The 27,190-nt window shown below is 45.2% G+C and overlaps 1 protein-coding gene across 9 annotated transcripts in view; it reads left to right on the forward strand.

Moving 5' to 3' along the window:
• ATP11C (ATPase phospholipid transporting 11C (ATP11C blood group)) overlaps positions 1 to 27,190 on the forward strand; it is a 103,406-nt gene that overhangs the window by 2,497 nt on the left and 73,719 nt on the right. The window contains exon 1 of one of the 9 annotated variants that reach the window (XM_083722720.1): positions 154 to 491. The exons of 6 other annotated variants lie outside the window; for them this stretch is intronic. In XM_083722720.1, the coding sequence (XP_083578846.1) occupies positions 489 to 491 (3 nt within the window). In that variant the 5' untranslated portion in view covers positions 154 to 488. Of the gene's footprint in view, positions 1 to 153; positions 492 to 22,024; positions 22,265 to 27,190 lie in introns of those variants that run through there. 2 more of the 9 variants (XM_083722727.1, XM_083722724.1) reach the window with 2 other exon arrangements.

Raw genomic sequence — 27,190 nt, forward strand, 5'->3', positions numbered from 1 at the left:
CAGTGGCTTGTCACATGCCCCAGGATGGTTGCAAGCAGGATTGTGTGTGCAACAGCATGCTCCTCACTGGTGAATCTCAGCTACTAGGATTCAGAGACAAAACTGCCTCCGGCACTGGAGGTGTGCAGAGCCAAATAAGAACACTGCTGGATCAGGCCCATGGCCCAGCTAATGCAGCAGCCTGCTCTCGACAGCTGCCAGCAAGATGCTTCTCAGAAACTTCCACAAGCAAGACCTGAGCACTAGAGCAGTGTACATTTCTGCAGTTTTCAACAACTGATACTCAGAAGCGTTGCTGCCTGGCCACTGATAACCTAATCACCCATGAATTTTCCTAATTGTCTTCTAAAGCAGTCCCAAGTGTGTGGCCACCTCTGCCTTCTGCGAGAGGGAGCTCTGTAGTGTAGCTATACGCTGCATAAAGAAGAACTTTCTTTTCTTGTCCTGAATCTTGATGCGTTCAGCATACAACTGACCAAGCTTCTCAGATGGTAATGGGCAAGTTTTTGGAGGAGGAGGAGGAGGAGGAGATGTCTGTTGCTGACTGTTAATATGAATGGTTATCTGCAACCTGCATGCTGGGAGGCAATAAACCCTGGGGTACCTTGCCCTGGGATAGGGAGTGTTGGACTGGGTGGGCCTATTGAGCTGATAGGCAGGGGTGGTGATAGGGCAGCCTTGGCCAACCTGGTGCCCCCCCCCCATGCGCTTTGGACTACAGCTTCCTTCAGCCACAGAGACCATGGTGTTGTGGCTTGGGGCTGATAGGAGTTATACAGAGGGTATCTGGTTGGTGAAGCCTGATCTAAAGAGTCTGTCTAGTCCAGAGCCTAAAGTCATCTGTCTGCACCCATCCAGCCCACTCTTCTGTGCCCAGCGAGGTGCCCCAGGTTGCTCAGAGGTGGGGCACTTGCCCTCTCTTGCTTTTACCTGGTACATACAGATAGATTGCTTCTGTATCTGGAGGTTTTATTTAACTGTAATTGCTGACAGTGGTGCATTTAGGTTTGTCTGCAGCTTGTGTCCTTAATAGGCTGTCCCCTATTGGAAACAGTACATTGGACTTGTCAAACACTTCTGATCCTGCGGGGCCCTTACTGTTCAGCCTCTGATCCATCTTGAGAAATAACACATTTCAGATATGCATGGATCGGTGGTGGTGGTGGTGGTAGTAGCCTGCATCAAGGTCTCTCACTGCAACCTGTTTCCAAATGTGTATTTGGGTAAGCCGTCTACCAACTAATTTGAGAAAAGGATCTCTTTTTTTCCTCCTCTGGTAGAAAAGAGTTGGCTAAGAAAGGTGATGTTACAAGGTCAAATTGGAAGTGTCCTGGACGTTTTTAGAGCTTACCTTGTACCACTTTTAAAAACAGGGAATTGTTTCTTGGAAGCAGTCCTTTGGTGCAAGTTTTCCTGACCACCTGCTGGGATGCTGCATTGCTGTTGCAACCCTCTGGGCTATCAGAGACTAAAGTCTTGTGCATTGCAAATCCTTCTGTAATACTTGTTTCCCTGCAGTGGAAATGGCTTAAGTGTATAGTATTGTTCTCGTGCCTTAGCTTAGTGCTCCCGGAGAACATGCTTTGCATGCAGGAGATCCCAGATTTAATCCCAAGGACTTGCAGATCGAGCTTTCCTGTTTGTGACAGGGGAGGAATGACATGGGAGTGACTGAGCTGTGGGCATGAGCAACCCTAGTTTATCGTAACTTGGGAATGCGAATAAAGGCAAACAGCTCTACCTTGTTCTTGGTAGGTTTGTGTCTAATGGATGCCTATGGGAAACTCATGAGCAGGGAGTACAGAGTGATTGCAAGCCCTACTGCTTGACTCGAGCATTTAATTCTTAGAGGTATATTGCCTCTTACCATGTAGCTTCAGTTGTGTATTGTACGTGCTCTCAGTTGACTATCCTTTATGAATTTGCAACCTCCTTTCTTTACACCTAGCTATAAGAAACTTCAAGACCTAAGTCCCAGCTTATACTGCTGCTGCTTCTTTCTTTTTTAAAAAAACAAGTTTTCTTTTTTTCCTTTCTTTTTGAAAAAAGACAAATATTTATATTAAAACAAAAATCTGTAGATTCCCGAAAGTTCAGAAACTTTAATGTTGGTGGTTGTTTTCACTTTTAAAAAAAATGCTTGTAAACTTTTTGCACCCTTTCCTTTCAAATTTTGTTTTCAATCTCTCAATTTTACGGTTTTGCTCAGCCACCTGTTATATTTTCCATGTTTCATTTGCCTTGTCTTTAATTGTAGGCATTTTGGAGTGTCATCTTTTCCCCGCCGAAAGTTTTTTTTTCTTCTCTGAGGCAGCCAGTACATCTGATGATAAAGAAAAATGTGGGTTTCCTTCTTGCACAATAATTTAGAAGAGCTTTTTCAGGAAAAAAAGAGTAAAGTTCATAGTATGTCGTAATTTGTTCTGTGAATGTGTGTTTACAGTTCTTTTGCAAGGCAGCAACCTGCCAGTTTACTTACTTCATATGGCTTTCTTTTTTAAAAAGAAACTCTGGACTCCTCTCGAAACAAAGAGAGAACCAGTGTTGTGTAGCGGTTAGAGTGTTGGACCTGGAAGACCAGAGTTCAAATCCTCACACATCCATGAAGCTCCCTGGGGCACCTGGGGCCAATCGCTGCCTCTTAGCCTAACCCACTTCACAGGGTAGCTGTGAGGATGACAAGGGGATGCTACCTCGAGCTCCTTGCATCAAAAGGTGGGATAAAAATGCAATGCAATAAATAAATGGCACTATTTGGTCAGCAGGAAGCCGCATCTCCAGCAGTTAATAGTTATCTGCATTCTGCAGTCCATTCCATCACTTAGATACTTGGATCCTGACCGGGAGCCTCAGGGCAGCCAAGAACCGCCATGAAATGCCAACAAGACAAAAGTAGCTGTTTGATTTCCAGGCTGCCAAATCGTGAGCAGCAGCGATACTGCATCAGCAGTCAAGTCCAAATCTAATCGCAGAGCATCCTTTTAGAAAGTACTGTTTTGGCCTGATGTTGTAATGTTCAAAAGGAAGACGGGCCAGTTGAGGCTTCGGGGGCAAGGGAACCCATATCCTGGGTGCCACAGATAAGAGGGCCTCACCGCATAGTCACATGCTCCTAACAGCTTAAATGGCAAAAGACACGTGGCTTCTTGGCCTCAGTGGCTGCGTAGCTATAAGCCAGGAACATAGGAAGCTCTGTTAAAATGAATCAGACCGTTGGTCCATCTAGCTCAGCATTCTCTGCACTGACTGGCAGCAGCTCTCCAGGGTTCCATAGGTGGGACATTCTGAGACATACCTGGAGATGCTTGAGATTGAACCTGCATGTGAAGCAGATGCTCTTTTTCTGAGTAATTGCTCTTCCTCAAGTAATCTAAACCTACCGTTCTCTCAGCCCAGTTCTTCCAGGTTTATGCATTCGGGTAAACAAACCACAAAGGAGGTAGCTTAGCACAACCTCCCACCTTGCCGGTGTTGGGCTTGAGCTCATCCAGCCCAATGCAGCATTCCCAGTGCTCAGGGACGATGGGAGTTCTAGTCTACCAACATCCCCAAGTCTGGGAAGGCTGGTTTAGCATGATGGGATTGTAGTCTGTTTTCCCCCAAACAAAACAAGATCCATAAGCCAACACCAAGCTGGCCGGTGATCTTGGCTTATCAGGGAGAAACGAACCATGATTCTGAGTTCAGATGTAATGCAAAGACACCCTCTTCCTATTTTGATTCCAGCTGTGCAAAGGGAGAACTGATGTGAGAGTGATTGGGCTGTGTGTTTGACCCCCGACCCCAATTATCATTTAGGGATTTTGAAGGTGAAACAACAGGACCATAATTTGGCTCCCCGGAAAAAAATCTGGAACAGTTGGGAGCATACACCCATTGCTTCGCATGCCACCGTGGTCCTCAGAATGTTCTCAAGAAGGACGTTTGGCCCTTGAGGCTGCAGCTTCTGTGTTCAAATGGCTCAGATTGCTTAAAAGCCAGCACATGGAACAAAGTGCATTTTGCAAGTAGGGATTATTCTTTTTGGAGGCTGATGCCTTAACCTCTCTCCTACTTCTCTGCCTCCCACCTCCGCCTTCTTTTCTTCAGATCGTTCTCAATTCCTCACTCTCTGCCAGTTCTTTCCTACTCCCTTCTGTTGTGTAAATACACAGCAGATGGAAGCTTCCTGGAAAACCATAACTGGCCTCAAACCGACTCCACGATCTGCTTTGCCCTGAGAAGTACATAATTGGGGGTGGGGGCCTTTCTTAAAGCAACAGAAGGTTTGAGAGCATATCTACATATGTCTGATATAGAAGAACATAGGAAGCTGCCTAATGCCGAGTTCAGACCAATTGTTCCATCTACCACACTACTGTCTGCACTGACTGGCAGCGGCTCTCCAGGGTTTAAGGAAGCCATCAACATGGGGTTCCTCAGCGTTCAGTTTTATCCGCTGTGCTGTTTAACATCTATGTGAAACTGCTGAGTGGGGTCATCCAAAGTTTTGGAGTACGTTGTCAGCAATATACTGACGGCACAGAGCTCTCCTTTTTTACATCTTCAGGGTGAGGCGGTGGACGTGCTGGACCGTTATCTTGCCTTGGTAATGGACCGAATGGCTGGGAGGTTGCCTGCTCTTGATGGGGTTACACTTCCTCTGAAGGAGCAGGTCTGTAGCTTGGGGGTACTCCTGGATCCTTTGCTGTCACTTGAGGCTCAGGTGGACTCTGTGGCATGGAATTCCTTCTGTCAACTTTGGCTGGTGGCCCAGCTGTGCCCTTGTCTGGACAGGAATCACCTAACTTCTTTTGTTTATGCTCTGGTAACCTGTAGGCTAGATTACTGCAATTCGTTATACGTGGGGCTGCCTCTGAAGACAGTTTGGAAACTTCAGCTAGTGCTGAATTGCTCATTGGGTCTGCATAGATGTGTCAAGGCCTCCCACCCCTAATATTTTCAGAAACAAAATGGAGAGGGAACACTGAAAAATTAAAGCTACAGCTTCAGGTTTTCTCACAATTTTTATTACCTGAGCTTTTACACGCAAAGAGCTTTCAACATGCCTAAAACCCTCTGTAAATTATGGGTTGCAAAAAGGGATCTTGAAAGATCTTGCCCAGATACTTGAGATTGCACTGATGATTTTTCTTCTTCTCCCTCCTCAAACCTTTGGAATCCATAACAGCTAGCAGCTTGAGGAGTTTGGGGAGGAGTGCGGAATGTCCTGCCTGTGAGGTCAGAGTCAGGCACAGCTGTTTCTGCACCTGGAGTTTGCACGCTTCACTGCAGGGTTAATGTGTAAGTTTGCCCTTTTGCACATTGCTCTGGAAGCACCAAACGCAATCCTTTGCCCCCTCTGCTCTGTCTTGACCATCATGGCTGATGGTCAGAGAATGATGGGCTTTGGAGTGTGTCAGCATCTGGAGGACCTCAGGTGGTGAGAAAGCTGCAGAGCAGGCTGCTTATAGCACAGTTGCAATGCTGTGGGCGGGTGGGCTTTGTTTCTGCTCACGTGGTTTTGACTTAGCAAATTCCTGCAACTACCTTGGTATTTATAGAAATCCATGAAAGGCCTGGGTGGATCCAGATTGTTTTCCCGGGAGCCTCTCCTTTGCAGCATGCAGAGAGTCCTGATCCTCCTATGCCTTTGCTCTGCTGGTGCTTCAGAGATGCAGAAGAACTGTGTGGTGAAATCTTCCTGGTCCATACTTACCATATTTTTCACTCTATAGGACGCACCGGACCATAGGAGAGGGAGAACAATTTTTTTTCTTGTTCTCCCCCTCAAAAACAAGGTGCATTCAAGAGCAGGTCGGGGAACAGCGCAAAGGCTGCGCACAGCCTTGCCGCTGCCCCCCCCCCCCGTGCTTGTGGTGCTGTTGGGGGGGGGGAAGCACTGCTTTCCCCCTCCGCCAACCTCAAAGATCCCTGAAGCCTTTGGAGCGCAGTTTCGGGGACAGCCTTTCAAGCCTCCGCAGGGCGGTGGGTTGCCTTCACCCCGTCGCCCTGCGGAGGCTTTCCGCAGCCATCCCGAGCTTTGTGCTGCAGGCTGCCATCCGCAAGCCTTCGGAGCCCGGCGGGAACTCCCTCTGGGCTACTCAGGCTTGCGGAGAGCTGCCCAAAGCCCGGGGTGCGCCGCGCTGCGCTCCCCGGGCTTCAGGCTGCAGGCAGCTGTCCGCAAGCCTGAGTAGCCCAGAGGGAGTTCCCGCCAGGCTCCACAGGCTTGCGGATAGCTTCCTGAAGCCTGGAGAACGAGAGGGATCTCTGCGCACCGACCCCTCTCGCTCTCCAGGCTTCAGCAAAAGCCTGCATTCACTCCATAGGACACACACACTTTCCCCCTTCATTTTTGGAGGGGGAGAAGTGTGTCCTATAGAGCAAAAAATATGGTACTTCACTCTGTGGACAAGAAAGGAGCCCCCTGACTTAAGTGTTCTCACTTCCAGAATTCTATTTATTTAAGCTCCCGTTGCTAGTGGAAAAGTAGCCTGTTAGCAGTGTGCTGGCTTTCCAGGTGCAGGGTAGTGTGTGTGTGTGTGTGTGTGTGTGTGTCCAGGGAGCATTCAGACACATTCCCAAATCTTGTGTATTCTGAAGTGCCCCCTGAATGTGTCACTGCATACTTAATCTTTTGGATCCATTGCATAAAAATACTTTGCACACCCAGTGAGAGCAGGGACAGTGTGGCCTGGTGGTTAGAGTGCTGCACTAGCACCTAGTGAAGCTTATTGAATGAGGTTGGGCCAACCATTGCCTCTCAGCTTAACATACGTCACAAGGTTGTTGTGAGGCTTAAATGAGAAGTGGGGAGCACAGGGGGCATATAAATGCAGTAAAATAAATCAAGACCAAAAAAAATCACAGCAGGGTGAAGTTAATTGGGAGGAGTGAGGAAATAGAGGGAAGATGGATTCTCTTTTGGTTTTTATTTATTTTAATGTGAAAATTCCCTATCTGAAAACTTAGGGGATATTGAACAGTAAAATTTGTTGCTGAGAGTTGTGCTGCCAGTGAAATTTCAGCTTTCAGTTAGGTTTCAGATATGTACATGCTGGGTGCTGGTGGAAAAAAAGCACAGGCTCTGGTAGATTGAGAAGAAGAAGAAGATTTTTTATTTATACCCCGCCCTCTCTGGCCAAAACCAGGCTTAGAGCAGCTTTTTTCAGAAGAGACCTATAGTGAGTGCAGTGGTCAAGAAGGAGGGAAGCGAGGGGCAGATGGGGCTCGTCATCAACCTGCGAAAGTAACCCAACTAGGAGAAGGAGAACTCTGACCCCAAACTTTGGAGTTGACTTCCGCAAGATGCAGTAAGGGCCGTCAACCTGGATGGCTTCACAGGAGGATTAGACAGATGGATGGGACTGTAAGTGGCTGCTATCCACAACGGCTAGGCCGCCCTTCCTTGGTCAGAGGCAGTGTGCTTATGATGAACCCCAGTTGCTGGGGAGCGCAAGTGGGGAGAATTGCTCTTGTGCTTGGGTCTTGCTTGTGGGCTTCTTCTCATTGATATCTAGTTGGCCACTGTCAAAACAGGATGCTGGGCTAGGTGTGCCATTGGCTTGATCCAGTGGTGCTCTGCTTGCTTCTTAACTGATCAAAGCAGTGGCCTGAATCCTCTGCAGCCCAAAAGCTGAGAGGTAGGAAGGCTTGAGCTTGTCACACTGGCCGGAGTTGTGGGAGGTGGGAACAGTCACCGTGGTGAGTGAAATCCAGTGCTCAAAACTCCCATTGTCCTAGGAGCGTTTTTGCAACAGGGAATTTCATTAGCGCCAGCAGTTTCTGAGCTCTGGGAGCAGTACTGCGCCTAATATTTCAGATTAAAACTGCCACTGCTGGGGCAAAAGGAGGACCTTTTTATGCTTCCAGGCACTCTCAGAGGACTGGAGAAGGGACCCTCATAAGAATATTAGGGGGGCAGGCAGGGGAGGTATAGCTTTGTTTTTTGCAGTCTTCAGATGAGGACTAGACCATGTGAAAAATGAATATAAGATTTTAGCTGCAATTCATTTTCAGCTTTGTATTCTTGTTATAAAAGAAGTGCGCCTAGACATTCTGCTGTTGCACCCGTAACCTAGGTTAAGGTGCCATTTAGCTCCTAGCTTTCATATCTCCCTTTCTAAGACTGGTGAAATCATAGCCTGGTGCCAGGTAAAGACTTTTTCTTCCTAGGCCTCTTGCCTTGCCCCACCTTGGCTTAGATGTGAGCTATTTGTTTGGTTTACCTTTATAATGGTGGCCTGCCTAATTTGGCACTCCTCCAGCTGACAAATGAACTGAGGCATGGTTAATCCTTTGCAATCCACAGCATTCCAGATTTTGTGATTTGGTTCTCCAAGCAAAAGAGTTGCTCATAAATACATGCAAAGATGTATATTAAGCAAAATTGCATGCGGAAATGCACATAGCATTGGTACAGGGAAACACATATGAATTTCCATGCTGATGCTTTTAGAAAAGTACACCGTTTGCTGCAAAAATTGAGCGAATGTAAGCTTGGGAAAATGAGAAACCAAAATGGGCAGGATTTCAAATGGACTTAGTGGGAGTTGGTTCTTAGTAGACTTTCACAGGATTGCATTGCGAAAGCTTTTACATTGACTGTTACGTTTCGGAAAGAACCTCAACTTCCAGAACTGAGGGCTGGAATATACACGTTATAAATTAAATCAGCAGTGCCTTAAGCTGGTTCATATGCAGTCAATGTGTGAATCCCATTTGTCTCGGTGCTTAATGAATGCCGTTTTGGCCTTTGACAGCTGTTGAACAGAATCTCACTTCTGACCTAGAGGAGCTATCTAGCTGATCTCATTTGGAGAGCACTTTCTTAATGCGCAGAGATTAGACAAACCCCTGGATCTGATCCTGGCATAATATCAGGAGTCTGGTTGCATTAGGGAGGATTAGATTGTCATGTAGCTCTGCTGGAAGCCTGGATGTGAGCAGTTCCCTTCTGTCTCCTGGGACAAGAACCGCTTAGCGCGTCCAGGGCTATGTTGTCTAATAGCTTGGAAAGAATGTGCGCCTAGGGTGGCGCCTGGTAGCACAAATGAGATCCCCCCCCCGGCCTAACAGAGCCCTATGCTGTGTTGCCTCTCTGCAGTGACATTGCCTCTTTGCCTCCCCGCCCCACCGCCACCTTAGCTTCTCTTTGAAGCTAACCTTGAATGAATACAACCGGCCGGAGGCTGTGTTGCCGCAGAGTCGGCATGAATCCATTTAGCGTCAGCCGGGGCTGTGCGAGAGTGAAAATTGGATCCACAATGCATTTCGCTCCCTCGCTTGGAAAGAGGCGCAAGCTATCAACTTCCCACCTTTTCCTAATGTGAAAGACTGGCGGATGCTGGTGCCAGGTGGATGCTGTGGTCTCCATCCTGGAGTGCCATTATAATGGGGTGGCTCACTTTTGGGTGGTTGTTGCTGGTTTGTTCTGGTGTGCCACTTCTGCATTTGGAGCATTTGCGGTCACGCTGCTGCGAAGAAGGGGCAGTGTTTGCTAAACAAGTTGCACAAGCCAGTCCAGGTTTCATGGGCTGTGGAGCCATTGACCCCTAGTGCAGGTCAAGTCCATCCAAAGTCCTAGGCTTGAGTACAGTTAGGGCCGAGAGACATGTGACATTACCCATTCTTTAAACACAGGATGCTTAAAATCCTCCCCCCTTTTTCCCCCGTGAAGTGGAAGCCGCCACAAGGCTCTAAGCTGAGATACATATCCTCCGGTTCTGGATGGAGGCCATGCACCATTTCTTGCCAGGGGCCATCCATAAAGGGGTTGGGGAGCACATTTCAAAGTGCAGCTGTTCCTGCAGTTGCCTCCTCTTCAGAATGAAAGTTTCCAATTTAAGCCCTTTTTTTAAAAAAAAGTTTACGATAACATGCAGCTTGGCTATCCATAATGTGGGTTTTCTTGAAAGTTTTGGGTAGGGATATATTTTTCTTCCAAATGCCTAAATTGACCGGGATCTGAACCATCATTTTGGAGACCTTTTTGAATTCCTTCCCTGAGAGGTCCAACAAATCCACTCCTAAACAGGTGGCAATAAAGCTGAAATGTGTAGTATCTTATAGACCTACTGTAATGATTAGCTCTAGTCACCTTTTTGCTTCTGAGGTTGAGATTACATATTTTTAAAAATACGTTGTACTTCATGATTGGACGACCATAATAAATATTCAGTTGATTGATAGCTAACCATAGGAAAGTTTAACCACAATTAGGATTCAGGTGTCACATTGAAACTATTGTTAATCGAAAACAGAAGTGTTACAAGAAGCGAGAGGGAATGGCTGAGCCTGTGAAGGGCTGGAGGAGCTAGACTAATCTATAGTTTAGAATTACTTTTCATTGTAGCCAGTAACCAACTACCTGATTGGTTTTTGTACTGTATGTCTTTTTGGTGAGGAAATTCCGAAAACTATGCCTGCAAAAATGGTTGTCCTCTTAACACTTTTCTTTCTCTTTTAGATGGCCACATAGATATATCTCTCTTTTATCTCTATGCCCTGAAATGTGGGTGGTGGTGGTGGTGGGACACACCAGCTGTTATAAAGCGTGACTTGTGAGTTGATCCTTTATCACCATAGTAGAGTAATTACAAGCCTTCCCTTACATCCTTCTTTTCTATAACCCTATTTTTATCTGCCCACACCTCAGAAGATTGTGGGAGCTTGCGCATGAACACAGCTAGCATAGCACCCAGGGCCTTCAGTAACTAATTTTGTTGAGTGCTACCCAAGAGTTTAATATGTACTTTAAAGAACGGGTGAACAGCTGGGATTCACACTTAAAATCTTCACAGACTACCATGTTAAAGGGAATTTGCTGCTAGCAAATGTTAATGCTTAACTGTAGCAAATGCAGCTTGAGCCTGAAAATTGGAAAGAGAATCAGTGGCATTTTACCAGGTCGCTGAAACTGAATCTTATCTTGAAAGTAATTAAACAGGAAAGAAGAGATGCTCAGTTTAGATTGGCATATGGGACATTTGTAGCAATGTAAACATTCCCCAAAGTTGCCCAGACCTTAGGGTACAATCCTCTTTTCGCAACCACAAAGATAATTCATACTTTCGCAAAAAACAAATAGAATATATATATATATATATATATATATATATATATATATGAAATCTGTATGTTTTTAAAACAGATAATTAACTATAATAGAGGGACGCGGGTGGTGCTGTGGGTTAAACCACAGAGCCTAGGACTTGCCGATTAGAAGTTCAGCGGTTCGCATCCACACGACGGGGTGGGCTCCCGTTGCTCGGACCCTGCTCCTGCCAACCTAGCAGTTCGAAAGCACCTCAAAGTGCAAGTAGATAAATAGGTACCACTCCGGTGGGAAGGTAAACGGCGTTTCCGTGCGCTGCTCTGGTTCACCAGAAGTGGCTTAGTCATGCCGGCCACATGACCCAGAAGCTGTACGCCGGCTCCCTTGGCCAATAAAGCAAGATGAGCGCTGCAACCCCAGAGTCAGCCACGACTGGACCTAATGGTCAGGGGTCCCTTTACCTTTAACAATAATAGGCAGGAGGTTATCGTTGGAAGAACATGAATAGGGATCATGATGTGGGCAGCATAGCTAATTTTTCATGCGCTGCCTGAATATCTGTGAGGACTAGATGCATGAACACACTTGGCATTTTCAGGGTGGGATTAGCAAGTTCCCTTGATTGTATTGAAAGTTATAACAGTATTACTATCTAGATCAGAGCTTTCCAAACCTTTCCTGTTGGTGACACACTTTTTAGACATGCATCATTTCACGACATAGTAATTCAGTTTTACTAGCAAAACGGAGGTTAAAGTAACCCCTTTCCAGCCCTGGGAGGAGCACAGGGAGCATTCGCACAACACACCTACACATTGCAGCTGACACACTAATGTGTTGCCACACACTGTTTGGAAAACTCTGGTCTAGGTGACTCTCGGGGTCCCTTTCAACTCTACAGTGATTTTATGATAGGTATGATCCTGAACATCTGAGAACTGAGCCACATCAAACTCAGTGATGCTAACTTATTAATGTGGAAATGCCCTTTGGTTTGCAGCTAATTTATTTATATAATAGAACCTATGCACCACTTAATGGTAAAAACTGCAAAGCGGCTTACAAAATATAAAATCGTAAAATCAATAAAAATTCACGGCCGTACTTCAAAGCATACACAAGTTAAAATATTAAAACAGATTAAAATTACTTCAACTTTCTAAGCATCTGGTTAGGCTTGACTAAAGAAAAAATAAATTATTTTTAGCAGGAACTGAAGAGAGTACAGTGAAAGCTTCATCTCAATAGCCAGGAATTTCCAAAGTTATAGGCTCTGCCACACTGATCGATTCTTACAAATGTGGAATGGGTATTATCTGGCATCTGCAATACTGCCAATTCTGCCAATCAAAGGGGTCAAGTGAGCACATGTGGGGGAAGGTGATCTCGTAGGTAAATTGGCCCCAAGTTTTTAAGGGGTTTATATACTAAGCGCATCTCCTTGAACCTGGCAAATTCTTTATCTCTTCCAACTTCAGGATTTTAAGCTAGCAGATATGGGCAGTTCTGCTTTAGGGTGTGTTGCCTATAAAGTGGGAACAATGAAACCGGTTTTTTTCCTGGGTCGAACAGTGGAAACTGTCGTTTGCCTTGAAATGTACCTAAATGTATTGTGAAACCTGTTGGGAAAGCTATTTAACTATTTGCACAGGGAACAGCTGGCTCAACAGAATGACCACTGCTTTGATCCTCTTTCTTCAGAACAACTGGTTGTCTGGGTAAATTATGAGACTTCTCAAAAAATATCCAATTAGCTGCTTTTGACTTGAAGTACTGGAATTGTACTCTGTGGCACTGCAGTGTGTTTCAGTGAACTCTTGTAATGCATAAAATAACCTGGCAAACGAGGTTGGTAACACTGGCCTCTTGCTCATTTCAGATGAGTTCAGGCCATAGACAAGATTTGACCTGGAATGACTTTGCCCAGAGTAAGTCTGGTTAGGAAGGAGAGAGCCATGAAAGCAGCCTCTGCCAAGCTAGTGCCCTCCAGATGTTTTGAACTGCAACTCGCATCAGCCTTAAGCAGAGGTTGGATGGCCATCCGCCATCTTTGATTTAGTTGAGACTCCTGCATTGCAGGGGGTGGACTGGATGACCATGGGGGACCCTTTCAGCTCTATAGCTCTATGATTCATAGGAAACTTTGGTCCAAATCCATGCTTGGCTCCAGAGGTCACTACTTGACCTTTTGTGAGTCACTTTTTTCTCAGCCAACCTACCTCACAAGGTTGTTGAAAGCACAAAATGGGACCCACAGATATCAGGCTGAAAGTGAGGTGTGTGATCAATTTGAGGTTTACATATTTGATCTTAAAGGGATGGAGCTGACTTTTATCGAGTGAGACCCTGGGAGGAAGGTTTACATTCTGCCTTAAGTGTGGTGGTGTGTTTTTATGAACATGTTAAGCCAATGGAGTTTTGGAAGGCTATATTTTGCACTTATTTCAGCAGCAAGCGATAAAGGCTCATTGGAGTTTACTCTGACCCCAAAGGAAGGGCTTGGCGACATGCTCATCGGTTCCTGTAGCCTGGTGGCTTTGCTAAAAAAAGAAGCAACGCGGACTGAAACCTGCAAAGAGTCACCCTTAATGGCTTTTGCTCTCTGCACTCTTGAGAGATGCCCACTTGGAAAAAGTGCTCCTATTTCTGTCCCATCTTTATTTCCACTGGCCTTTTGTTAAAACATTTCACATGGTTTTGTTTTGTTTTTGATTTCCTTATTTTTGCCAGATAGAGAGGCGCTGAAAAGAGTTTTCCTTCCTCTGCCCTGCCAGTAAGACCAAGAGACAAGAGATCAGAATGTTTCCTATTTCTCTCTGTCATCAACCCAGCCGTTACGATTTCATCTTTCAACACACTTCCATTGACGTAAAATATCTTCTTTCCATCAGCATAAAAATATCTTTCTGCATTACTACTACTATGTTGTCCTTCTTGTGAAAGGTCTTTTGTCGGCAGTTTCAAGCTTCTGGTCCTCATGACGTCAGACTTTTTTTTTGTTTTTTTTTTAGATGCAGAGGAGGGGCTTCCTCTTGGGAAGGACCTTGCTCTCCATCCATGGCTCTGACTCCTCATCCTTGGGGAAGAGGTCATGGGTTCATAGGATATATCTGACCAGGAGCAGAAAGTGCCCCCTGAACCAGCCTTTGATGTCTCTGTCACTTCAGATGTTCCATCACCAGTGCATCCCACAACGCCAACATCTCACTAGCCTGAAAAAGTTGGGCTTTTCTCATGCTATACCCTACACCTGAGTAATGCATGAATCAGGACTTGCTTTTTCTTTGTGCTATCAGGCTGGCTCAGCTGGCTCCACACAGGAACAAGCGTTGTGTGAGAGTGTGCCCTTCTTGATTTGTTTAGATGAGCTGTGGTACTTACAGATAAGGCACTGAACTTTACAAGTGGATAACTGTAGAAGGGTACAGCTTAACTATGTACACCTCTGAATCAGTAGGATCTTATTTGGAATGTGTGTATTGCAAAAAGACAGTCTTTGGGCTTCGAGTTCAGTGTCTGGTGCATCTTTTAGGGGCTTGTGTTTGTTGGTGTGTGCGTGTGCCCGTGTTTAGTCACTTCAGCACCTGTGGCTAGGGAGGCAAACTAAATCTTAAGTGCTTAACCTGCTGCTTGTACAACCACAAGAAACTCAACCCACTTGCCACCAATTAAATAAAGCTATTTAAAAGCAAAGCTATTCTTTGCTGCTGGAGTTGTGTTGTGAGTGAAATTTCAGCTTTCAGTTGGGTTCGAGATTTTTCATGCTTGGGTTCTGGGGAAAAATCCCAGGTTCTGGCAGATTGATCGGACAAGACCAATAGTGAGTCCAGCGGTCAAGAGGGCAGTTTCTGCACATGAGGGGCAGATGGGGCCCATCTAGAAGAAGGGAATCTCCAAACTCTCTGCTCCCTTGCAGGTTATCTTTGGGAGAGGAAAAAGCCAAGGAGTAAACCCATCAGAAATTCAAAGTGGAGTCCCTAAGGTGGTTGGATAGCACCTTGTATGCCTCCTTCAGGCAACTCCTGCAGCCAAGCTAGCGCCAAACATATTGCTCTGTTTTCCTTTGGACCACTTCAGTGAGTCGAGAGGCAACCTGGACAACCCAGGACCTCCATGCACTCCATGACCACACTTCCCAGGCTTGAGGCCCAGGGAGGTCATTTATTTTGACTTCATCCTCTAAGGCACACTCCAATGTCTTTTGCGACAGATGGATGCCAACAGCAACAACTCTTGAAAGAACATTTCCAGCGCATTCTTCTGCATGCTTACTCAGAAGTAAATTCTCGCTTTGTCCCAGTGGGACCTCACAATTAAATTGCATTTTGAATTTTAAAACATGCTTTTCGTAAGTGGGCAACCCCAATCAGCAGAAGCACTAGGGCCAGCTTGTGTACTTGGCAACCTACTAAGTTCATGCTTCTTAGAGACATTTTTAATGCTCACATTTCCAGTTCCACCCTAAACTGGATCTTTAACAAGCCTCAAGCCGGTTTCTCTTTTGTCAGCCTTGCCTCAAGTCAGCTCATGAGGTTGGAATTTGAAAAAGAGGAGTCAAATAAAATAGAATAGCAGTCACCAAATGTCTCCACATTCATTAAACCAGTGGCCTTTCTTGGGTTTTGTATAATTATGTTGGAGCGTTTTCCTTATCTTTCTGCTGGGGAAACATTTGCTTTTCAGGGTGTGAAGGCAGCAAGCAGAAGGAGAAAAGTGAGATAGGAAGCAGCTTTCTACTGGTTAGACCATTGTCTGTTCTAGTACTGTCATAAAAGGTAAAGGGACCCCTGACCATTAAGTCCAGTCGTGACCGACTCTGGGGTTGTGGCGCTCATCTCGCTTTATTGGCTGAGGGAGCCGACGTACAGCTTCCGGGTCATGTGGCCAGCATGACTAAGCCACTTCTGGCGAACCAGAGCAGCGCACGGAAACACCATTTACCTTCCCGCCGGAGTGGTACCTATTTATCTACTTGCACTGGTGTGCTTTCGAACTGCTAGGTTGGCAGGAGCAGGGATTGAGCAGTGGGAGCTCACCCCGTCACGGGGATTCGAACCGCCGACCTTCTGATCAGCAAGTCCTAGGCTCTGTGGTTTAACCTACAGCGCCACCCGTCATACCTCGGGTTAAAGACGCTTCAGATTGAGCGGCCCACAGGTTGCATCCCGTGGCAACCTGGAAGTAACGGATTACTTCCGGGTTTTGCAGATGCTCAAAATTCACAGACGCTCAAAGTGACGTCATGCGCAGAAGCGGCGAATCGCGACCCGTGCATACGTAGACACAGGTTGCATTCTGCTCAGGTTGCGAAGTTTTCCCAGACTGTCTTGTGCCAGTTCAAAGGTGTTTTGGTTCATGCATTGTGCCCTCTCCACTCTCCTCGTGTGCTGCTACTTCCCATGCTCTCATCCTGCACTGGCCTGCAGTGCCCCCCAACAAATAAGAGCAACTTCTCCTGATCATAGCTGAAAAGATTGAAAGTGAAAGATCAAAATAAGAATTTTTGAACCTCGATTACATTTTTTGGCTTTGTGTGATTAAGTCTGGCATCCTGTGTAGACCCTTAACCTGGCAGTTAAGGTCCGTTGAGCTCACTGGGGGTTACTTCTGAGCTGATGTGCATAGAATTGAACTGCCAAAAACTCCAAGAGCAGTGATGTCACAATCTACTCCAGTTTCTCCTGAAATTGCAATGAAACCACTTGTTATCTGAGCAAGCTATGCAAGTTTACTTGGGGATAAGTCCCAGTTGTTTCAATGTGGCTTACTCCCAGGTAAGTGTGAGTTGGATTGCAGCCTATATTTTGGTCTTAACAATGCATTTCAAATATAGCTGTGTTTCCTGGCTATAAACTCTTTCAATTACGGTAAAATGCAGCAGCACATTTACATTTTTAAAAAACATAGCATAGGTCCAGAATTTCTCCACTTTCCGCTTTGAGGACTTATGAGGAGGACTTAAGTTTGTATAGCCAAGGTGCAAACAAATTTATAATCAAACTGCTTAGAGGATTGTTTCATAGGAGCCAAAAGGGGCAGGTCTTTTGTTTTTTGTTTTGTTTCAAAATGTTATGTTACAAGCCATTAGCACATTTTAAAACTTTTTTAAAAATGCATTTAAAATTACCGTAAACCAAAAACATTTCCTTATCAAAACTAGTTATTATTTATCAGCAGAACTGAGTGATTAAAAACATTGCCCCAGTTTTGTCTAAATAAATAAAAAACAACTGTAAATGTTGCTCGTTTCCTTTTTCTTTATTGTATTTTGATGTTTGCTATTGCTGCTGATTTGCTAATTGTTTTACACTGATGGTTTTTGTTGATAAGTTCTGTGCTGGCTGGTGGTTAATTTATTGTTAGTTCTTCATAGCCATTGTTTTTAACAATGTGTGTGTTTGGTTTTGGTTTAAATTGATTGTAGGTTGCCCAGAGATTGCTCTGTATAAATACAACTTGTCCACTACTGAGCCTCTTGGGCTTGCTGATCGGCGGTTTGAATCCCCACAACGGGGTGAGCTCCTGTTGCTCTGTCCCTACTCCTACCAACCTAGCAGTTCAAAAGCATGCCAGTGCAAGTAGATAAAAAAGGTACCACTGTGGCAGGAAGGTAAATGGCGTTTCCGTGCCTTCTGGCACTCGTCACGGTCCTTCGTGTGCCAGTAGCAGTTAGTCATGCTGGCCACATGACTTAGAAAACTGTCTGTGGACAAATGGCGGCTCCCTTGGCCTGAAATTGAGATGAGTGGCGCAACCCCATAGTCGCCTTTGACTGGACTTAACCCTCCAGTGGTACTTTACTTTTACCTTTTAGACCTTCCTTGCTCTTAGCCTCCACTGAGGTCCGATTCTACTGCTTGTTTGCATTCTGTCCTCATTGCATCTGGCTGACCACTGTGAGAACAGGATGCTGGACTGAATGGGACCCCTTGCCCTGACCCACCAGGGTTCTTCTTCTGTTCTTAGGTTTCTTTGGCTGCAATCCCACCTCCTCTTTGATAAGAGAAAACACTATTGAACTTAGTAGGATTTATTTCTCAGTAGATACGGTTAGGGTTGCTTTGCTAACATGTTCTCCTGGTGTAGAGAAGGATGGCTTGTATTTGCAAGCCACTCATTCAAGGAGCACAGGAAGTGGGCTCCTTTGAGCTGAACACACTCTAAAAGGGGGAAGGTGAGCTCTGCTAGATCGCTGGCATCCGTCTGTCTCGAGAGACAGTGGAGTTTGCCTCCAGGGTGAAACCATACTGCTGCATTAGCAACACCAAAGTGACTTCCCTGGGGCACAAGCCTGGGCAGTGTGAAGGGGGGTCCTGGGCTGCCCAGGACAAGACCCTCCTCTCGGCCTCGCTGATGTGGTCCAAAGAAAAGAAGAGCAAGACATTTGGCATCAGCTTGGCTGCAGGAGTGGCTGGAAGGAGGCATACAAGACACCATCCAACTGTCTTAGGGATTCCACTCTGGATTTGTGTAAGGTTTACTCCTTAGCCTTTTCTTCTTTTGAAGATGTCCCACAAGGCAGTGGATTTAGGATGGGCTACCTTCCCAGATTGACAAGCCACATCTACCCCTCACCTCCCTCCACATCATGAGCAGAAACCTTGACCGTTGGACCCACTATTAGTCCCATCCATTTAATATTCTGGAGCCCGTCTCACTAAGGGACCCATCAGGTCCCCCTCACCTGGTCTTGCTGGCCAGTCAATTTTGTTTTCTGGGTATGGACTCTGCTAATGGTCACAATAATGCAGGAAGCCCTCAAGCAAAGTCACAGTAACTCGGTCACAGCAACTCTGATTTAGTGGCAGATTGCCTCTGACACTGGAGAGTATTATGCAACCATCATGACTAGTAGGTATCAATAGGCTTGTTGTCCATTGGTTTGTTCTCCATTCCTAGGCATCTGATCAAAACCTCTTCTGGTTTTGAGAATGAATTATATCTTTCGATTTGGTGGGGTGGGCAGGTACCAGAGATTTGGGAAACATTGATTTCTATAATGCAAAGCGATTCCCAACGAAGTCAGTACAAATAGAGATAAGTGTGGTCGGTCAAGGAATACACAAACCAATTGTATCATGGACAGTTCTAAAATGGTAGACTGGGAGTGGTCAACATCTCCTTGGAGAAGCATTTGTTATTATTTTAGGGTTGCCAGCTGAACAGAAAAAGAAAAATCTCGATGGGCCTGTGCATTTTTCAGCTGCTTGAGCTGCAGGAATGAGATGAAGCTGTTTAATAGCAAGGAGATCTGCATCGTCCTTTGCTAGCTCAGGTAACCTGTGGTCCTGCAGTCGTTGCTAAACTATTTTTACCTGCTTTTAACTTCTTCTTTTTTGCAAGGTTTTGTTTGTATTGCTGTAAACTGCTTTGATATTTTTTTTAAATGACACAAGTTTATACCATTTTTAAAAATTAATAAAATAAAATAAAAGCAGCACGCCTCACCCCTGTTGGGAGTTGGGAGTCCAGTAACATCCGGAGGACCACAGAACTTTCCCTCCCTGTCTTCATTTCACTAGACCCAGGAAAGAGGCAGCCATGAGTTGAATTCTGCAGGCATTTCACACCTATGCTCAAGTTACTGCCAATATCTTTATCCCAGGCTCCAGTTCACAAATACATGAGACTGAAAGGTCATTATAGCTGGCCGGACAATGCGCAGCTGCTAATATAGCACAGGAAGAGGATATCATGGTTTATCTTTTGGCTTCTTTTATAAGCAGAGTTCAGTAACGAGAGCTGTATAGGTTCAGCAGCTCCAGCATCCAAATACTGGGAAGCATTTATTCAATGGCAGCTACAACAAACACCACAGGGATTAGAGTGTCTTTGCAAGTGCGCAGTGCTTGCTAGCCAAGGAAACATTTTTAGCAACCAGTCTGCCATACTTCTCTGTGTGCGTGTGTGCTACACTGCAGTGTTACACCTGGAAGGCCGCTCCCACTGAACTCAATTGGACTTTATTTTGAGCGGACATGTATTGGATTGCAGTACTTTTTTACTTCTGGTATAAATGGGTTGGGGTAGTGGTGGTGAACCCCTGCTTTCATAAAGCTGGAGGCAGCCAAGGCTAGCAACCATTTGCAAGCCTGGTTCAGGACAGAGTATTAATACTGAAAGGCAACTCTTCATTCATACGCATGCCTGCATTCATGCACATACACCCCTGCAAGAACTGGCATGCTCCCAGTGCGTTCTGGATACATATTTAACAAGGGAAAGTTTGCTTATTTATGGTAATTGGAAAATGATGCTAATAACTAGCACAGTATCACCTGCCCTGTGGTTTACCACCACCTGTAGGAATTAAGAGAGGTGCATAAGAAACACAGGATGTTAATGACTATCCTTTGTCTTCTAAAACTTTGTATTTTCCGTTATCCAGGCTTTCCCAGAGAGATGATGTTATACCTGCAGGTGAGGCAGTGGAAGTGCTGGACCCTTGTCTTGCCTCAGCAATAGACCGAGGGAAAGCCAACAAACTGAAGCTCAATCCAGATAAGATTGGGCACTGTGAATGGGTGGTTCCCTAGACTGGATGGGTGGGAGGTTGCCTGCTCTTGATGGGGTTACACTTGCTCTGAAGGTTATGCAGCCTGGAGGTACTCCTGGATCCATCACTTGACATTCAGGTGGCCACAGACTGCCTTCCGTCAGCTTCGGCTGGTGGATCAGCCATGTCCCTGTCTGGTCAGGGAAAGCCTAACTTTGGTTGTTTGTGCTCCAGTAACCTCCAGGTTGAATAACTGCAATGTGTTATATGTGGGCCTGCCTCTGAAGAGGGTTTGAAGACACCAGCTGGTGCAGAATTAGGCGGCCAGGTTTCTTGGGACAAGGCGATTTGATCATATTATACTGGTCTTGGTCCAACTGCACTGGGTGGCAATTAGTTTCCGGGCCTAATTCACAGTGCTGGTTTTGACTTATAAAGCCTTAAATGGCTCAGGACAGCAATACCTCGAGGGTCACCTCTCCCCATATGAACTGACCATATGGGGCCCTTTTTCATGTGCCCCATCATGAGAGGTCAGGAGGGTGGCAACACGAGACCAGGCCTTTTCTTGGGTGGCTCCCGCTTGCGGTATGCTCTCACCAGGGAGCCTCACCTGGCACCTTTCTTACCTATCTTTAGGCGCCATGCAAAAAAATTCCTCTTCTCCCAGGCTTTTGGCTAATTAAACAATCTATGGCCTTCTGTGAGGGTATTATTTTCATTTGTTGCTATGTTGTGAGCTTTTGGGGTTTTACACTGTTTTTATATAGAAATTTAATAAATTATTATTATTATTATTATTATTGTTGTTGCAGCATTTTTACAACTGGCTTTTAAAAATGAATATTTATATACCATATAATTATTATGTATTAATGAATCACCTTGTATGCAAGCGTCTCAAGGTGCTGTATAATACACATAGCAAAAAACAAACAAACAGCATTTTTTTAAATAAAAAAACACCAGTACAAATTAGATTCCCATGGCAGAGACCATTTCATCCACCCAGAAAAGCCCATCAGAACAAAACCTGTGGAGCAGGTTTCTGTTAATAATAAGAGTCTGAAGAATGCTAAAATAACTTGCCTGCAGCTTCACGGCCTTCTGCAGGTATTTCTGACAGACACACAGGGGTTAAAAGGGGGCCCCTGTCATGGTGAGATCATATAACTACTGTATTTGCATCTTGTATAGTTCTGATAGGGGTTTGTGTACAAGATGGCAAGACTGCCTCTTGCAAGGTACTGCATCTCTCGGTTTATTTTTTCCTGCAGCAGACTTTTGAAGGGAGTGTTTTAAGGATTACAGCCCAGGCAGCCTGATCCTCTGCATGTTTACTTGTGAGTTTGTCCCACTGAGACCTGCCGGGCTTGCTCCTTTGTGGTTGGTTGGGTGTACAGAAGGTTGCAACCTTAAGGTCAACTAGGCTTGCTACAGAAGTCAAACTGTTGAGGTCACAAGCCCCTCCCCTCCCTTTTGGAAGGTGCTTTTTTAAACAGAATGCCTTTCCGAGCCCAATGTAATTTGATCTTTGCTCAGCTTTGTGCAAAAGCCTGTTTTTTCCTGCTTACTGCCTGCTTTTTTAAAAACAACAAACCACACAGCATTTTAGTTCCTTATTTATTTTATGGAGTACCACCTCTGTATAGAAGATTGTTGGTTCATTTCGTTGTCTTGAAATGGAATTCTGCTTCACCCCAGAAACTTGGTTGAAGGTGTGGTCTATGGCAGTAAGCCCAAATGTATTCACTGGCTTTTCTGCTTAGCCATTGCATTTGCAAATTAACTGGTGTTTCAGAATTACAGCGTTTGCTCTGGAAAGTATGCAGCAGAGAACAATATGTTGTTTTTAAAATGCAGACGTTTCTGGAAGGGCGAATGGAAGCAAGGGGGAAGGTAAAAAATGAATGCCAGTTAGCAGAAGCCAGAGTTTCACTTAGGTAACGGGATTTACTAAAACACGTTGGATTAGTGTGTTGACTGGTTTGCAGTGATATTTGACTGACTAATGTATCAGAGCTGATCCTGAATAAGGCCACAATCCTAACATCACTTACCTGGGTGTTAGCCTCATTGAGTTTAATTAGGCATGGTTAGGAGTTGACTGCTTAGGTAATTGTATTAAATGTCGTTTCTTCTTAGGACTATGTGTATGCATGGAGAGATTTTGTGTGTGTGTGTGTGTGTGTGCGCACACACATTTTTTTAAAAAAACGAAAGCATTAAAAAGTGGCAATTCAAACACTGTAAAATTGGCTTCCAAAGCTGAGAAGATTTACTGCTATGTGTTTAGTGTTTAAAATACAGCATAGTATGTTTTAGGGACGCGGGTGGTGCTGTGGGTTAAACCACAGAGCCTAGGACTTCCCAATCAGAAGGTCGGTGGTTCGAATCCCTGTGACGGGGTGAGCTCCCGTTGCTCAGTCCCTGCTCCTAGTAGTTCAAAAGCACGTCAAAGTGCAAGTAGATAAATAGGTACCGCTCTGGCGGGAAGGTAAACAGTGTTTCCGTGCGCTGTTCTAGTTTGCCAGAAGCGGCTTAGTCATGCTGGCCACATGACCCGGAAGCTGTACTCTGCAACCCCAGAGTCGGTCATGACTGGACCTAATGGTCAGGGGTCCCTTTACCTTTACCTATGTTTTAAGAGTGTATGAGAAATACTGGATTAGGTCAAAGGGCCATCTTGTCTAGCTTGGGTTCCCAAAGTGGGCAACCAGGTGTTACAGCGCTCTCCCAAGTTATGATTCCAAAAAGTTGAGATCCAGAGGCTCATTGCCTCTGACAGTGTTGTTATAACATAGCCATTGTGGTTATGAGTTTGTTGCTAACTGTCTATTAAAATCATCTAGTCTTGGGGCCACCAGTACATCTTGTAATAACAAATTTCATAGTTTAACTGTGCTCTTGTGTGGATGTCCTTACTGTCGTCTGCCCTGAATCTTCCAATGCTTAATTGAATGGCTCTGGGTTGTAGCATTTGTTGCTTTCTTCTATTTTGTTTTGAAATCAATCATGTTAAGCTATGGGATTTTGCTCATTTTCCATTTCCATTTTAGAGCTGGGCTAGTAGCTTTAAAATTGCTGTGCTAAAAAAACAAGTTACAGATTTCTGTGACCAGTACAGTGGTACCTTGGGTTACATACACTTCAGGTTACAGACGCTTCAGGTTACAGACTCCGCTAACCCAGAAATAGTACCTTGGACTTTGCTTCAGGATGAGAACAGAAATCGTCCTCCAGTGGCACGGTGGCAGCGGGAGGCCCGTTAGCTAAAGTGGTACCTCAGGTTAAGCACAGTTTCAGGTTAAGAACGGACCTCCAGAATGAATTAAGTTCTTAACCCAAGGTACCACTGTATTGCAGTGTCTTATCAGATCTGGCAACGCCTCAGCTGCAGACACCACTCTTTTACCTGGTATGGCTCTTAGGCCTTTAACAGTTGGGTAGCAGGCTAAAATTCAATAAATGCAGCCTGAATACATAATAATAGGGGCAATGTTGCACTGATTGAACTTTTCAGGAAGGAATCCCAGCATTACGAATGAGTCATTGCATGTCTCAGTTCTCTGGAACAGAAAGCCAGTTATTCAAGATATATGCTAAGCCAGTGAAATTGTATACATTTGCTTTTATTTGAAAACAGCTTCATTTATTTGAAAACAGCATTAGCCTTGCTAACGCACTCTAGAACCTGCTTTTAAGCTTGGCACTGAATTCAAAGTGAAGTTGTGGACAGCTCTCCAGGCTTATGCAGAGTGCATAGGAAGCTGGCTTATACCTGGTCAGACTATTTGTCTGTCTATCTCCGTATTGTCTACCATTGTTACTCATACAGTGGTACCTCGCGTTACATACGCTTCAGGTTACAGACGGTTCAGGTTACAGACTCCGCTAACCCAGAAATATTACCTCGGGTTAAGAACTTTGCTTCAGGATGAGAACAGAAATCGTGCAGCAGTGGAAGGCCCCATTAGCGAAAGTGGTACCTCAGGTTAAGCACAGTTTCGGGTTAAAAACGGACTTCAGAACAAATTAAGTACTTAACCTGAGGTACCACTGTACTTGGGTCCTCAGCTGCTGTGGGACTACAACTCCCATCATCCCTAGCTAACAGGACCAGTGGTCAGGGATGGTGGGAGTTGTAGTCCAGCAACAGCTGGGGACTCAAGCTTGAGAAACATTGCCTGACAGGCCACAGCTCTTTGTGTTCATAGAAGGGTTTTTCCTTTTGCCTGGTACGTGAGATCCTTTGACTGGAGATTCCCTGCAATCTTCTGCTTTCAAAACATGTTCTCTGCTACGGAACTACTTTTGCTCCTTGAGAGAAAAGGTGTTGACTTTACCCTTCAATAACTTTGCTTAGCACATCAAGGATGAAAGGGGGACAGACTTCTCAATCAGACTTCCTCCACAACCCTTTTTGTTGTATTTATTTATCCATTTCACTTGAGTGCTTTCCCATGACATTATTTATTGTTGTTTTAATACAGAGCTTTCCAAACTGTGGTGGGATCTGGACACACATAAAAAATGCTGTGAAAATACTTTTTAAAAAAAAAAAAAAAAAAGTTTTAAAAATATATATTGAATTTGCCATAAGCTCACCATTGCCATGTTGTGCCAAATTTGTATAATGCACTTAAAACGCAATTTAAACATTATATTTGCAGCTGTTTAGCTGAGTCCTATGTGTTGCAACACATTAGTGTGTTGGCTGCAGTGTGTACATGTGTCTTGCGAATGCTCCCCGTGAATACTGTAGGATATTGGATGAAGGGCAGTAACAGAAATATAGCTAATGAATGAATAGGGCATTTTAGAATACATTGGGGATGAAAGCAATTTAAATACAAAGAAGTGAGATGATATAATAATAATAATAATAATAATAATAATAATAATAATAATAATAATTTTTTATTTATACCCCGCTGTCCCCAGCCAAGGCCGGGCTCAGAGCGGCTTACAAGCAATAATAAAAACAAGATGAATGATTACAACTTAAAAACAAAATAAAATACAACATTAAAATAATGGAACATTAAGATATTAAAATGTAGCCTCATCGCAGGAGGAGAAGGAAAAGAAAGGGGGGGAAAAGAGAGGGAGGGAATCAAATTGGCTCCAAGCCAAAGGCCAGGCGGAACAACTCTGTCTTACAGGCCCTGCGGAAAGAAATCAGATCCTGCAGGGCCCTGGTCTCATGAGGCAGAGCGTTCCACCAGGCCGGAGCCAGAGTTGAAAAGGCCCTGGCTCTGGTTGAAGCCAATCTAACTTCCTTAGGGCCTGGGACCACTAGGGTGTTGTTATTTATGGACCTTGAGGCTCTCCGTGGGGCATACCAGGAGAGGCGGTCCCGGAGGTACGAGGGTCCTAGGCCGTGAAGGGCTTTAAAGGTCAAAAGCAGCACCTTAAATCTGACCCTGCACTCCACCGGGAGCCAGTGCAGCTTGAAAAGCACTGGGTGAATATGCTCCCATGGCAGAGACCCCGTGAGGAGCCTCGCTGCAGCATTCTGCACCCGCTGGAGTTTCTGGGACAGCTGCAAGGGCAGCCCCGCATAGAGCGAATTACAGTAGTCAAGCCTGGAGATGACCGTCGCATGGATCACTGTGGCCAGGTCGGGGCGGGAAAGGTAAGGGACCAACTGCTTGATGCGGCGAAGGTGGAAAAATGTCGCCTTGGCTGTTGCTGTAACTTGCGCCTCCATGGAAAGGGAGGCGTCAAGGATTACACCCAAACTCTTAACGGAAGGCAATGGCACTAATTGGGCCCCCGCAAGAGAAGGGAGTTGGTCCCTCATCCCCATGCCATCCCGACCTAGCCATAGGACCTCTGTCTTCGAAGGATTTAGTTTCAATCGGCTCCCACGAAACCATCCAGCCACAGCTTCCAAACATCTGGTCAGTGTGTTCAGGGCCGAGTCAGTGTGGCCATCCATCAGCAGATAGAGCTGAGTGTCATCAGCATATTGGTGACAGCCCAGCCCAAAGCTCCGGATAATCTGGGCAAGGGGGCGCATAAAGATGTTAAAAAGCATTGGGGAGAGAATATGAAAACAAAAGCAATGTAGATGTAACAAAACCAAAACACACTGGGTGCCCGGAATTGAAAGCACAGATTTAAAAATGCTAGGGCCCAGATTGCATGTGTCTAGGTGAATAGCAAGCTCCCCACCTGTTGCTTGCACACAATTGTCTCTGTGTTGTATGGTTGCCGGGAGGGTTAGAGTAGTTCCTGAGAAACCTGGGTTCAAATTCTGCCTCCACTGCAGAGCTCACTCAGTGGCCAGTCGCCATGTCTCAACCTAATCTACCACTTGCAGCTGTTGTGAGGACAAAATGAGGTGAGCAAGATAAAAATGTAATTCAATTTTGTGGGTTTTCTTCAGAATACACCCCCTTCTTCTGCATGGCCTGGTGGAGGGTAATGACCAAGTTCAAAAGCTGTGCTGCCAACTTCTCAAACAACTCCTGCCATTTCTCCCATCCACCCCTGAAAAAAATATACAAGTTTGATGCATAAACATGGCAGCAGGTGATTCTAATGTTTATCTCTAGCCTGCTTTGGGGTTGAGGTGGCTTGGTGAAATTCCCTGCCGATTGCTCTGCTTTTTCTAACAGCAGAAAATATTTTCTCCATGTGGAAGATCAGGG

This window comes from Podarcis gaigeae, assembly GCF_964106915.1.
Source record: "Podarcis gaigeae genome assembly, chromosome: Z".
NCBI classification, from domain to species: domain Eukaryota; kingdom Metazoa; phylum Chordata; class Lepidosauria; order Squamata; family Lacertidae; genus Podarcis; species Podarcis gaigeae.